At 45.2% G+C, this 13,944-nt stretch overlaps 1 protein-coding gene and 1 long non-coding RNA gene across 13 annotated transcripts in view; one reads left to right on the top strand and one right to left on the bottom strand.

The window, feature by feature from the left end:
• The window catches only part of TRAPPC10 (trafficking protein particle complex subunit 10), a 102,273-nt gene that overhangs the window by 58,655 nt on the left and 29,674 nt on the right, over positions 1 to 13,944 (top strand). For all 12 annotated transcript variants that reach the window (XM_023630263.2, XM_023630264.2, XM_070252443.1 and 9 more), the window contains 9 exons: positions 1,326 to 1,472; positions 2,120 to 2,234; positions 3,072 to 3,148; positions 3,939 to 4,030; positions 6,199 to 6,339; positions 6,656 to 6,768; positions 9,857 to 10,371; positions 11,455 to 11,596; positions 13,032 to 13,190. In XM_023630263.2, coding sequence (XP_023486031.1) covers positions 1,326 to 1,472; positions 2,120 to 2,234; positions 3,072 to 3,148; positions 3,939 to 4,030; positions 6,199 to 6,339; positions 6,656 to 6,768; positions 9,857 to 10,371; positions 11,455 to 11,596; positions 13,032 to 13,190 — 1,501 coding nt within the window. The remainder of the gene's footprint in view (positions 1 to 1,325; positions 1,473 to 2,119; positions 2,235 to 3,071; positions 3,149 to 3,938; positions 4,031 to 6,198; positions 6,340 to 6,655; positions 6,769 to 9,856; positions 10,372 to 11,454; positions 11,597 to 13,031; positions 13,191 to 13,944) is intronic.
• Positions 3,503 to 5,235, bottom strand: LOC138920934 (uncharacterized). Its single transcript, XR_011432994.1, has 3 exons — positions 5,123 to 5,235; positions 4,905 to 5,003; positions 3,503 to 3,636 (listed from the first exon to the last, which is right to left on the bottom strand). It is a non-coding gene; the product is annotated as an uncharacterized lncRNA (long non-coding RNA).

Below are 13,944 nucleotides of genomic sequence, written 5' to 3' on the forward strand. Positions count from 1 at the left end.
TTGAAGGAGTCCTTCTTGCATAAGTCAGTTTTATCTGCATTATATAGCTCTTCACTTGTCAAGTGATGTAGAATTGCTTCTTAAGTTTCCATTTTGAGTAGTACCAGTTAACATATCTCACCAAAACTGGGATACCAGTCGTAAGATACCTCACGATGTTAGTGCCACCCAGAACACAGTCAGCACTGCCAAGTGTTAGGGTTAAGATGCCATCAGTTGTGAGACACAGTCCTATTTCAGAGATACTAAAATGTGAAAAAAAAAATGCATTTTAGAGCCGATCATATACAGTAGATGCTTTTGTATTTCTGATAATATAGGATTATTGTTATTACTATTGTTTTACCGAGGAAGATTCGCCCTGAGCTAACATCAGTTGTCAGTCTTCTTCTATTTTGTATGTGTGTCACTGCCACAGCGTGGCCACCAACGAGTGGTATAGGTCCATGCTCAGGAACTGAACTCAGGCCGCTAAAGCAGAGCGTGCCAAACTTAGCCATTAGGCCATGGGGCCAGCCCCATAACATTATTTTTTTAATAGAAAGACTCAAGTATATACAGAAGTAGAGAGGATGATATGGTGAACTTCTGGGTACCCAGCACCAGCTTCAGTGGTCGCCAGCCAGCGCACAGGCAATCTCTTAATTCATCTGTGTCCCTGTCCACTTTCCCCTGGATTATTTTTCAGGCAAATCCTAGACATCATGTTTTATTTGTATGTAAATATTTCAGTCTGTATTTCTAAGCAACGGGAGCTCTTTTTTACAAACATACTCACACCTAAAAAAATAGGAATTAGGAATTGTGGTTGATTTTTTTTGGTGCGATTATGTTTGTAAAAAAGAGCATTACCATTAACAGTAATTCCTGAATATCATCTAATAGTTACTCAATATTTCAGATTTCTCGTTTTGAACATGCTCTTTCTGAAAGGTGACCAAGTGGTTGCCTGGCAAAGGCCACTCTTCCCTTCATAATATGTGTTGTTCAAACTGAGATGTGACATCTCTCAAACTTAGAGTAAGTGCTGAGAGTCGGCCTTTCTGTAGGCTTCTTTTCTTAGTAAGCTTTTTAAAATGCATTATTGAAAGCTGTGTCCCTGCCATGTCACTCATTGTCATCAGAAAGATGAAACCCAGTAATATCTCTGGACCCAGATCACTCCTTTCCATAGGTGAGCGGATGTCACTTTGGTTGCCATCCCCTTATCCTCCCGGTGGCTTTGCAGATGACAGCACCGTTAGATTGGGTCGCTGCTTGAACGTGTGGGAGTGTGTGCTTTCCCTGAGTGCTGTTCTCACGCACCTGCACTTGTCCCCTCCCAGGTCTCTGTCCCGCCTGGCGCTCTGGACTGCTGGGTGTTTCTGAGCTGCCTGGAGGTGTTGCAGAGGATAGAGGGCTGCTGTGACCGGGCGCAGATAGACTCGAACATTGCTCACACCGTGGGTTTGTGGAGCTATGCCACAGAGAAGGTAACTGCAGCTGAGCGCAGACGTGTGCGCTGTCCTGGGCGGTGCTCTGGGGCGGTTGGAGTAAGCTGTGTGAAGAAGTGCTGTCCACCCATCAGCACACGGGTGCTCTCGGCACTTAGGGCGTCTGGTAGCAGCCCTAGATGAGATGCTCCCCTGCTAGTATTGCTTTATTCAGCAGAGACCGAGCACTTGCTTTGCTTATGCTAAAGGCTGGTTCTAGGCCAGGAACTGGGGGGAGAGGGTAGAGAAAAGGGTGAAGCCTGGAACATTGCGTACAAATGCAGAGTGGCTTCCGCTTCAGTGACTGATGGCAGTCCCGTGTGTGCGACAGGATGGCCTGCTGGGGTTGGGGTCACGGGGCTGCAGATTGAGTGGGAGACCTTGAAAGCTTGGGAGAATGTAGCTAGGTAAATGGTGTAAGCTGAGAATTCCAGCCGCAGAGCCACTCTGAGAATTACTGTGTAGGGAAGGTGTGAGTTTGAGATTACTCCAGTAAGAAATATTTTTATATCCAGATAAGAATCACTTGGATAGGAGAGCTAGATTTCTTTTAGAATTAGGTGGATTTTAATTTTTATATTTAAATTTATAAATTTGCTGCTTACTCTAATGGCAAATTAATTGAAATTGTGGGTTTATCTCAACAGCTAAAGTCCTTGGGCTATCTGTGTGGACTTGTGTCCGAAAAAGGACCTAACTCAGAAGACCTCAATAGGACAGTTGATCTTTTGGCGGGTTTGGGAGCTGAGCGACCTGAAACAGGTACTTCCTGAGATGTGCCTGTGCGAGCAGGACCGTGGAAAGTAATGAATATGCTGGTTGTAACCTGCATGTGGTAACTAAAGTTCTGCCAATGTAATTACTTACTATTTGGGGAATTATACTCCTTATTAGCTGACCGGATTAATACACAGGATGTTTTGCCTTTTAATAACATAAAGAAATGTTAGAAATAATTTAGGAAATTGGAAGGATTTTTACAGATGTGCCTGAGTTTCTGAGAGGCCTAAGTGAGCAGCTCGTGGCTCTTTCCAGCCTGTGTGGCGCTCCAGTGCAGTGACCCCCGATTCCAGATGACCTGTCTTTCTAACAATATGGCCAGACAGATCCTTTCACTCAGTAAATTACTCCTGGGTAAGAAAGCACTTTGAAAGGAGCATTACTCGTTCTTTCACCTGTGAATGTAGTGATGAGTATGGTTTAGCAAAACTGCTGCTAAAAGTAAAGAATACCTAATGAGCTGGGAGGACTCCGACTAAATTGAAAATGTGTAATATTTACATTGCACTGTTTCAACCTGAGACCACCGCAGATCATTTTGGAAGTAATTTAATTCTTTGGAGGATTTGTAATATGTACTTTTAAAAATTCTAGTCTTAATCAAAGATAAAAGTATTAAATGAAGAGTTTAGACTATTTCGTGAATATGTTAATTGGACAGGAATACAAGTAACAGTGTAGTTTCAGTGGCATGGCCATGTTCATCGTTTCCACAAGCATCAGATGGAGTCACCTACCTTGGCATTTGAGGGTAAATGTGAACTCATATGATTGGATGTAATGAACATGAATAAAGACTCTTATTTCTTTTCTTTTAAGCCAACACAGCTCAGAGTCCTTATAAGAAACTCAAAGAAGCATTATCATCAGTGGAAGCTTTTGAAAAACACTACTTAGTAAGTATTACAAATGTTCCCCATCTATGTGGCAGAAAACTCGTCCCTAGAAGGCTCTGCTGCTCCATCACCTTCTGCCCTGGGAGTGAACTGGTCTTCGGGATCTCCACCCCCTCCTCCTTGTTGGCCCTTTAAGTTTCTTTGGTACCCTAGGGAGTTGTGATGAAACCTGGAATAGTTGTTGTTCATCAAATGTTTATTAGTATCCGTGGTGCCATAATTAGGCATAAGAGAATCTTTGGATATTTATAATTTTGTTCAAAATGGTACTGCTCCTTCAATAGAATAGAAATTGTAAGAAAGGATAATGAATCGTTTTCTGTGTACACAGGAATAATTTGGACTTGAACAGAGCTATTGTGCTTTATTTTAAAGGGTTTAAATTTGGGAGAGACCTTACAAGGCAACGTAGGTAGAAGCTTGGTGGATCCGCTTTGTTCCCAAGTCACAGTTAACTCGGGAGCGTTCGACGGTAGACTGTAGTGTTCCTGTTAGCCAAAAAGTGAGAAAAATATTAAAAATGTAACCCACATACAGAAAGTACTTTGAAAAGTTAAATATTCTCTGCCTGCTGAGTTTGTGTTTCTTTTATTATGCTTCATAATTTACACACAAGCTAAATGACTGTATAAATCTCACATTACGTTAAAACAACACGAAAATAGATGCAAAGTGAAAAATGACACGTTAATAAGGAAGTCTTTTGCTTCAGCTTTGGGTAAATAAAGATAGAATTTGTCTAGCATTAAAATTAAAGAAGAGAATTATGTGGTCTTTTGCGTTCCCACAGGATTTGTCCCACGCTACCATGGAAATGTGCACAAGTATCGGGAGGGCTCGGTCTGCTAAGCTCGTTGGGAAGGACCTGGCAGAGTTTTACATGTAACTGATTTTGAACTTTTCTTTGCATTTTAAACATTTCCTACATGTAGTAAGAGAAAATTTGTTGTGTATGGAGTTAGTACAAAGTGTACATAAATTTGTAAAGTGAAAAATGTAGAATCTGTTAACCAATCTTTTTTTTTTCAATTTCTTCTAAAACCAAATGGAGAGATTTTTAGCTTATTATCCTTAATAGCTGCTATTGATCTTTGAGTTTCTTTTATTTAATTAAATTCATTTAATGAACTTATATAATATGTTATATATAGATATATGTAGGTAATATATATAATAATACATGTAATATACATATTATAATTAAATTTATTTAATTAAATAATTATGAGGAAATATTGAAGACTCTGCATCCAATGGCAAGTGAATTGGGATATGGATCCTTAAATATCTTGTTCTATAGCAGTTTCTCTAGTTTATATCATATGCCTCCTAGGAGGATTGAAATTCTCGAGGTCAGTGATGTCAGGTAACTGCATGTCTTGTATCTGTGAGAGAGAGGCGATTTGTGACTGACTAAGAGATGGTGTGTATAAAATGCTGTAAACGTTTCCAGTCTAGCTCCAGCTTTGGAGTTGAATTCTAGAGAAAAGACTAAAAACTTAGCCTGTTTCTCATGTGTTTGATAAAATCAGCCTATCCAGGAGAAGAACCCTGGCTGGCATCAATTGCTCTTTCAAAGTACTGGAAAGAGATATAAATTACAAGGGAAAAGATGTTTAAGTTTCCTCAAAAGCAATGTGTGTTTGAAATGACGTCTTGAACTGTTTAATAATTTCATTGGATGAAACAAGAAAGAATAATTTTAACTGATTGAAGTGGCTGCAAAGAGATGCATAGATCATCTAAATGAACTTACTAGTTTTCCAAATGTGGTTGCAGCAGCTAGCCAGTCACACAACCAGCTAACGGCCGAGTTGGCTAGCATTTGGCTCTCTTGAGTCTCCATCTTTTGTATCTAAGGAGTAAGTTATTAGTTAATGGAGCAAAGACGCCATATTCTCAGACACTCTGAGTGGAGCCCGCCGGGACCCTGGTCCCTCCTGAGGCCGGGAGCTCCTGTGGGATGCTGCTGACCTGCTGGTCGGAGACTGCGGTCCTGGTTCCAGCTCGGCCGCAGACCAGCTGGGTGAGCACCAGCTTCTGTCTCCGGGGGCTGGATACCCAATGGTCTGTAGACTCCCTTCCAGCTCTAGAAGGAAGAATCTTCAGCTAGAGAGAGTAACTGAAGAAGTATGGAAGGTTCCAACCCCTTTAAAAAAACGGGGGTGGGAGAGAACCATAAAAGTCTAGAAAAACCAGTGCGCCAATTTGATAGGGTTAAAATTTATGTGAGAATTTGAGAACTCTGATTGCTTCAACTGTAGGGTAATGAAAGCTGGGATGTCTTCCAAGGATGCCTAGAGAGTGAGTGCTTATTTAGTGGTGGCCTTTGTCCCCTGAATTCAGTGGTCCCCCCTCTGGGGAAGGCCGGGGCACCCATGCTGTCGCTGAGGCCGCGGCAAGCTCTTGTTCGTTGTGCTTTGCATTTGTTTTATTCTGAACACCTTGAGGGTTTCAGCTGGACTGGGAAGGTCTGCTCTGGGGCGGCAGGTGCTGCTCCTTCACTTCTTCACAGTTCTCCGTAAGCCTCTGCACCGCTCCGTGCTGTTTGCCTGGGTTTCAGAGTCGGCCCAAGCTCTCCTCTTGGCTGGGCCGTATAGACTGCTTCAGCGTTGACCTGTCTTCTCTAGGTGGTGTGGCACGGAGCCCAGGTCTCCTGCCTTCCTCGATAACTAGCTGTGTACCTGTGGACAGATTCTTCCCCTTCTTTTACCCTTGGCATTCTTATGTGTCAGCTTTTGAAATAGTGAACAATGCCCTCACTTTTCTTATCCTGAGATTCAATTAGGAAAGTTCTTAGACTAGTGTGTGATGCTAGGCAAACGGTGTGTGTGGGATTATCACTGTGAGCCCATTTCTCGGCTCCAGTTACGCATTCCTGATTTAGTACCCTTTCTCCTGCCAGGGGAGTGGTTGGAGAAGGACGTCTAAAGATGGTACAAATGTCATGACGTGGGGTTGCAAAGGGTGGAGGGCAAGTCATGAAGATTATGTTGAAGTTCGTTGATTATCATGAACCATAATGAAAGCTTCTGTTTGTTGATTGCAAGGAGGAAAAAGTCTCCACAAAAGGCAGAAATGTATCTTCAAGGAGCATTGAAAAATTACCTGGCTGAGGGCTGGGCACTGCCTATCACACACACAAGGAAGCAACTAGCCGAATGTCAAAAACACCTGGGACAAATTGAAAAGTATCCTTTAAGTTTAGTATTTTCATGAAATAGGAAAATCGCTTTCTGTTTGTACAGCAGCAATGCCCATAGTTGAGTGTTTAATAAACACCTACTAATTAGAGAAAAATGCCACCTTGCACATAATTACTGGATCGAATATAAGTTAAATGCCTAGTCAACATATTTGATCTCTTTTTGAGTTCCTAATAACCTAAGGAAAAAAAGAAGAATCCACATGGGGCTGCAGTCCAGGGGTCCTGAGGCCGTAGAGGCTGTCCACGCAGCACCCTCAGTGTGAGGCCCCCTCTCTGGGCCCCTTGACTCTGCACTCCAGCTACCTTCAGACCAGCAGCCTCTTAGCCAGCGATCGCCACTTAACTGAAGAGGAACGGAAATACTTCTGCCAGGAGATACTCAGCTTTGCCAGCCAACAGACAGTGAGCCCAGGTAAGACTCAATTTTAAAACTTTTTATTAGGGGTATTTTCAAATATTATAGAAAAGTAAAAAGAATAATACAATGTATACTAACTACCTGCATTGAACAATTGTTAACATTTTGCTGCGTAGCAAACATGTACCTGTATCTTTCTTTCTTTTCACTTTTCTCTTTTTGCTGAACTTCAGGGCAACTCCAGACCACCTCTAACACTCTACGCTGAAACGGTTTAGCGTGCGCACCCTGAAAACCAGGGTGGTCCCCCGCCACCCCAAAGAGGGGCAGGGTTCTACCTTCAGCTGCTAAGTAGCCCACATTCAGATCTCCCTCCTTGTCTCAAAAAAGGTCTTCATAAATTATTTTAGTCGAGTCCAGTCAGAGCACATCCTGTAGCTGATTGTAGTATCTCAATTCTCTTTTGATTTAGAACAGTTCTTCCCATTTCTTTTTCTTTTTTCAAGACGTTGACTGTTTTTAATATAACAGCTTTATTGTGGTAGAATTCACGTACCATTCATCCCCTCATTTGCAGTGTACAATTCAATGACTTTTAGTATATTCACAGATAGGTGCAGCCATCATCACAGTCAATTTTAGAACATTGTTATTACCTCAAAAAGAAGCCCCATCCTTATCTCCTCCCAGCCTCCCTCCTACCCCTGGCAACTGCGAGTCCGCCTGCTGTCCCTGTAGAGACCCATTCTGGCTATTTCGTGTAAATGAAGCGTACACTGTGTGGTCTTTTGTGACCAGCTTACTTCCCTCAGCATGATGTTCTCAAGCTCCATCCATGTGGTAGCATGTCAGTATTTCATTCCTTTTTATGGCCGAATAATATCCCGTTGTATGGATAGACCACATTTTGTTTATCATGCGTTGTTTGACGTTTGGGTTGTAAGACACTGACTTGTTAAAGATACTGAGCCAGTTGTCTCATAGACTGTCCCACCTTCTGGACTCTGTTGGGTGTTCTCACGTGGGAGTGTCCAACAGGAAGGTAGATGTGAAAGGCGTAGATTCAGGCTGGATGTTTTGGCAAATATACTTTATAGACAATGCAGTGTGGTAAGAGTAAATTTATTGTACCATTTAGTTCCTTGTGTTTAGTCTTTCAAGAAGAGTACTTATTTAAAATAGTTACTGTCTTAGTCAGCTCGGGCTGCCATAACAAGTGCCATAGACTGGATGCTTAAACAACAGGCAGTGATTGTCTCCTGGTTCTGGAGGCTGGGCATCTGAGATCAAGATGCCAGCAGGGCTAGTTTCTGATGAGGACTCTCTTCCTGATTTGCCCTGTGTGGCAAGGAGAGACAGAAACAGAGAGAGGGGGAGACAGACAGAGACAGGGAGAGACAGAGACAGAGAGGGGGAGAGAGAGACAGAGAGATGGGGAGAGAGTGAGACAGACTGGGAGAGACAGACAGAGATGGGGGAGAGAGAGACAGAGAGAGAGGAGAGACAGAGACAGATACGGGGGGAGAGAGAGACTGAGAGAGAGACAGAGACAGGGCAGAGAGAGACAGACAGGGAGAGACAGAGAGAGACGGGGAGAGAGTGAGACAGAGACAGGGAGAGACAGAGATGGGGAGAGAGAGACAGAGACAGGGAGAGACAGAGAGGGGGGAGAGAGAGACAGAGACAGAGAGGGGGGAGAGAGAGAGGCAGGGAGAGACAGACAGAGGGGAGAGAGACAGACAGGGAGAGACAGAGAGGGGAGAGACAGAGACAGATGGATAGAGAGACAGGGAGAGACAGAGAGACGGGGAGAGAGACAGAGACAGGGAGAGACAGAGAGACGGGGAGGAAGAGAGACAGACAGGGAGAGGCAGAGACAGAGGGGGAGAGAGAGAGACAGAGGCAGGGAGAGACAGAGACAGAGAGAGGGGAGAGACAGAGACGGGGGAGAGAGAGAGGCAGGGAGAAACAGAGACAGGGAGAGGGAGACAGAGACAGTTCTCTCTGGTGTCTCCTCTTATAAGGGCACTGATCCCTCAGGATCTCAGCTGAACCTAATGATCTCCTAAAGGGCTCACCTCCAAATACCATCACATTGGGAGTTAGGGCTTCAGCTTAAGAATTTTGGGGAACACGATTCAGTCCAAAACAGTTACTAACTACTTGGAAGCCACTGTCTCCGAAGGTTCTGGCTTCAGGTTCATTTGGTCATTGACTGCTAGGGTGTATTTCACTCCAGTCAGGCCGTCTGGATGGGCTTCTCAGGAGCAACATAGCCTTGCTTTGTTTGGTTTTTGAGATTCTTTAATGTGCCCCAAGTGGTCGTTGGTAGAGCCATGTGCCAGGTGTGCTGTATGTGATGTGTGCATGAGACTGTGCAGTTAGGCCTTTCCTACCCACATTGCTTGGCATCTCTATATGAGTAAAATATTCTGTGCTTGTCCTCCATTTTCTTGTGGTTTTATAGCATCAATCTCAGCAAGTCCTTTAGGCGATTAGTGTTCACTAGATACTTACTGGTCAGTCCGGCAGCCTTGTGAATTTTCTAGACAAACCAGGTGCCGGTGGAAGGGATGGCAGAGAGCGCGGTGGGTTCTTCTCCCCTTGCTGACTGTGGGGCTGGGGCCCCGTTGCCCTCCTGTGGTCCAGGAGGCAGGGCTCCCCGCTTCACTGGCTGACGTCAGAGGCTGGCAAACACCTGGATTTATTTCCAGATACGTAGAGGGACACAGCTGTCTTGAGAACTTCTTTATGTGTGTGAGAAAGCGGTAGAATTCCTTGAAACAGCTCTAGGAATTGGACTTACTTACCGATTTTGTTTTGAAATTGAGACGTTAACTGACCTGTATTTCTCTTAGGTTTGCCAAAACAGAACTTAGAAACCTTTGTTTCTTCAGATTTCATGATTTCCAGACGTTATGTGTGTGTGTGTTTATGTTGTGCTTTTGACGTGTGGAGCTCTTTTTGGTGTGTGTGACAATGGCTTGAGGTTGGGAATCTTTGAACCATCTCTTGAATATCGTTGCTTCTTGCTTCTCACGTTGAGCGCGCTCCAGCTGGCCTGACGGTAGCCAAGGTCTTGCTGCCTCTCTCATCCAGCAGTGTGACTTGGGAAGTAAGACATGGTAATGTGTATTTGCAGGTCACAAAATAGTCCTCCCTATGCAGTCTTTTGCACAACTGAGAGATCTCCATTTTACCCCTTCCACTGCGGTGGTCCACGTGGGCGGTGTTTTGTCCGTGGAGATAACCATCTGCAGTCAGATGCCTGTCCCTGTCCGCGTGGAGCAGATTGCCATCAGCGTCCACTTCAGCATTGAGAAGAACAGCTACCGGAAGACAGCTGAGTGGCTTACCAAGCACAAGGCATCCAATGGGGTCATTCACTTTCCGACGGAGCCCTCGCCTTTCCCCGCAGCCCAGAACAGCTTACCAGCCCTGGAGCTATACGAGATGTTTGAGAGAAGTCCTTCCGATAATTCCTTGCACACGACAGGGATCATATGCAAAAACGTTCACATGCTCCTGAGAAGGCAGGAAAGCAGCGCCTCTCTGGATGTGCCCTCAGGTGTGGCCCTGGAGGACGGGGCCCACGTGCTAAAGTGTAGCAGTGTGACTCTGGAGCCAGGGGCCAATACGATAACGTTCAGGACGCAGGTATGTGTGGGGAGGGGGTGACTGTGGAGGCCGTCAGGAAGGGGTGTGGAGCTTGCAGAACTGTCTGAAGTGTGATGAGAATCGAGGGGGCCTCTGTCCAGTTACCCTGGTTTTGTTTTATCCCTAAGGAAAAATAGGCTGACATTGAAAAAATTCGTTTATACTTATACAGTTTTAAGGCAGTTGGTAAATTTTGAATGAAGTTCTTAACATAGATCATCATTTGTCTTCTCACTGGATTTACTTAGTTTTTTTCCCTTTGTATTAAAATACACCCTCATTTGTTAAAATGAGGAGATTTCAAAAAAGATGGCGCACTTTCATATTAAACTTGATTTTCCTTTAGTAGCTGCATGGATGTCAAAACAGTTGCTTCTGACTCATTCTGATTGAACTCTTTCCCCAGTGCAGCGTGTCCTCGAAGTTCCACCAACTGAAGGGGATTTTCCCAGTGGACGTACAGCTCTTTGTCACCTGCATTTTTAGTCTAGTCTGAGAGCAGGCCTTAAATCGCATGCTGAATGTCTCCATTAAATAACTTCTCAGGGGCCAGCCCCGTGGCCAAGTGGTTAAGTTTGCAGGCTCCACTTCAGCAGCCCAGGGTTTCGTGGTTCGGATCCTGGGTGCAGACATGGCACCGTTCATCAGGCCATGCTGAGGCAGTGTCCCACATGCCACAGCTAGAAGGACCCACAACCAAAATATGCAACTATGTACTGGGGGGATTTGGAGAGAAAAAGCAGAAGAAAATAAAAAGAAGATTGGCAAGAGTTGTTAGTTCAGGTGCCAATCTTTAAAAAAATACTTGTCAGAAGAGAATGCCGCAGATAAAGCTTATGAAATTGAAAATGCGTTATTAGCAGCATTAAGTCAAATTTGAGTGTCAGTTACTCAGAAAGTCATCGACTGAGACATTCTGAGGGCTCTTTTGAACAGCCCGAGTGTAGAAGTCTAGGCACAGAGCAGGAGGGTAAAGAGGATAAGACAGGGTCATTTCAAAGAGAGTCCAGCACAGCCTCCTTTAGGAAGCTCATAATCACGAGGATGGGTGACGACTTTCCAAATGCTTGCTTTTGACCCTAGGCCAAGGAGCCGGGAACATACACGCTGCGGCAGCTGAGCGCCTCGGTGGGCCCGGTGTGGTTTGTGCTCCCTCACATCTACCCCCTGGTGCAGTACGACGTGTACTCCCAGGAGCCGCAGCTGCACGTGGAGCCGCTCGCCGGTGAGTGGGCCGCGGGCTACAGGAGGCTGGGCTTGTTTTGTGCTTGTGCGTGTTGTGCTTCACGCGTTTACCAAGGAGTTGCTTGAAAGGAGGGCTTCCTACAACTTCAGACTTGTAGCGCTTCGGGCTGTGTCCCTCTTCGGGAGGCGTTTTGGTGGCACAGTAGAAATTTTGCCTGGGAACTAACTGGCTGTGACTCTTCTCTTCATCTGAATATTTACTTTCCTGTAATTGCTGACTTTAATGTTTAATAAAGATGCTGTATCTGAAAATAAGAAAAATTGGCCAATGTCTACTGCAGAGAATTTAATAAGTAAATATAACTTCCTGCTTAGAGTTCAGGACGCTAAATGCTAGATTTAATTATGTTCTATACTCTGATCAAAAGTCTTTTCCTTTGAAAGTGTTCATTAAACTTGATCCCCTGGCACAGCATTTGAGAAACTCAAAGCTGCTGTCCTTGTTGTTAACTTTTAAAATTGGAAGGAGTTGGTGTGAACGAATTACTGAAGACCACGTGGCCCTCAGTTAAAACACGAGTGAGCAAGTGTCCCAGTTGTTTAGGCTGGAAGCAATGTATTTATTTCCTGGTTTCTTCCATTTGGAAAAAAAAAATCAAGGAAACCATTTGTTTTTCTCTATTTGCTCTTCCCATACTCCCTGTTTCTCTACTTTTAAACTTCTCCCAGGGCTGCCAGGAAAGGCCCTCGGATGCCGAACACAAGAGTCTCTCAAAACAGTTCTTCCGTCAAAGAAGCTTTTGTGAAAAAGGCTGAGCTCTGTTGCTGGGAGGTCCTGGACGTACCAGATGAGACCGGCCGGGCCGGGCGTGCTCATGCCTCTGTTTTGCACTGCAGCCCCTCCCTCCCTCTTGTCTGTTTTTTCTTAGCTCTTGCCTCCCTCCTTCTCCCTTCCCTGGAGGGGATTCTCAGAAACCTCAGCTCATTCCACGTCTTCATTCTGTCTAGGAGAAAGCGGTAGCCATGCTCTCTATCTCACTGTTTGTGGACCAAAGATCCTGCAGGCCTGACCTGAAAAAGCCAGAGAAAATTCTGAATAGCAGCAGCACATTCGATATCGTTAGTCTCTTCTTTAGCATCATTCTCTGATTCTCTCTTACTAACTTATTGGCAGGTAAATTTTGAGACTCAAACACGGTTGCCACTGTGATCACTAACTCTCTAAGCCAGGCGGTGCTAAGACCTCAGTCTCGCATATGCTCTTGTTCCTAGCAAGAGCCCACTCAACCCTGAGTCCACGTAACGGAGATGGAGAGTGAGGGTGGAGGGATGGCAACTGAGGGAATTTGTGGAGTATCTCAAGTGAACAAATCTTTTCTAGTAGAAGAAACAGAGTGTCCTTTTAATCTCAGCGTAGGCCCTCCATTGGTACTCTTGGTTGATAGTGATGCTAATTGCTGTCTTCTTCCCTTTAGATAGCCTTTTGGCTGGTATTCCTCAGAAGGTCAAGTTCACTGTCACTACTGGTCATTACACAGTAAAAAACGGGGACAGCCTCCAGCTCAGCAACGCGGAAGCCATGTTCATCCTGTGTCACGCAGAGAACAGAGCAATGATCTATTCCAACACGAGAGGTGAGGCGGCAGTCACATAGCAAAGGTGAACTCTTGGCATTGTCATGCACTGTGAGGATGTAAGCAGCCTGTCATCCCTGCCATCCTCAAGTGGTGTCTGAGGACCTCTCCTCCCTTTGGCTTTTGATGGCAATGTCCTGCCTGTAGGTGGACGGTGACCCTACCCCTCGGCGGGTCATTAGATTTGGCAGGGATAGATTGAGAGCTGTGCACGTGCTCAGTGGCCAGGCAGCGCTGACCTTGCTGAGGACTTGTGAGGCAGCATTATAGCCTGGGTCCATGCTCCACGGTGATGCTCGGCTGGCCTCTACCTCCTTCCACCCTCCCCAACCCTCCTCACGAAAAAGCAAAAGCAAATCAGTCTTTCCAGGTGCTGGTTAGAGTGCTAAGAAAGTCCCATCTCCCCAATCTCTGGCCATGAGGTATCGAGAGGGAAGGAGGCTGTGCCCTGTTTGAGTGGGAGTTGATCTGGTGGTGGGACGGAGTGGGAACACGTTGTGCAGGGACACACACAGTACTGGAGTGGGCCACGTGGGAAGTGTCCCTTTTCTGTCTTTAGACTGAGCACAATGACAGTTGTCTGAGCCACTACCAGCCGACTTTTATGCAGTGTCGCTCTGTCTTAGGGGTTTTGTTCCTGATTTTCCTGCCTCTTCCCTCCCAAGTCAAGCCTTCCTAGACACACCCTTCCACGTGCATAGGAGCGGCAGGAGTTGGGCTGGAACTTCACTGCTGGGCCCATCACCTGCTCGAA

This window comes from Equus caballus, chromosome 26 (genome assembly GCF_041296265.1).
Source record: "Equus caballus isolate H_3958 breed thoroughbred chromosome 26, TB-T2T, whole genome shotgun sequence".
Classification (NCBI taxonomy): Eukaryota; Metazoa; Chordata; class Mammalia; order Perissodactyla; family Equidae; genus Equus; species Equus caballus.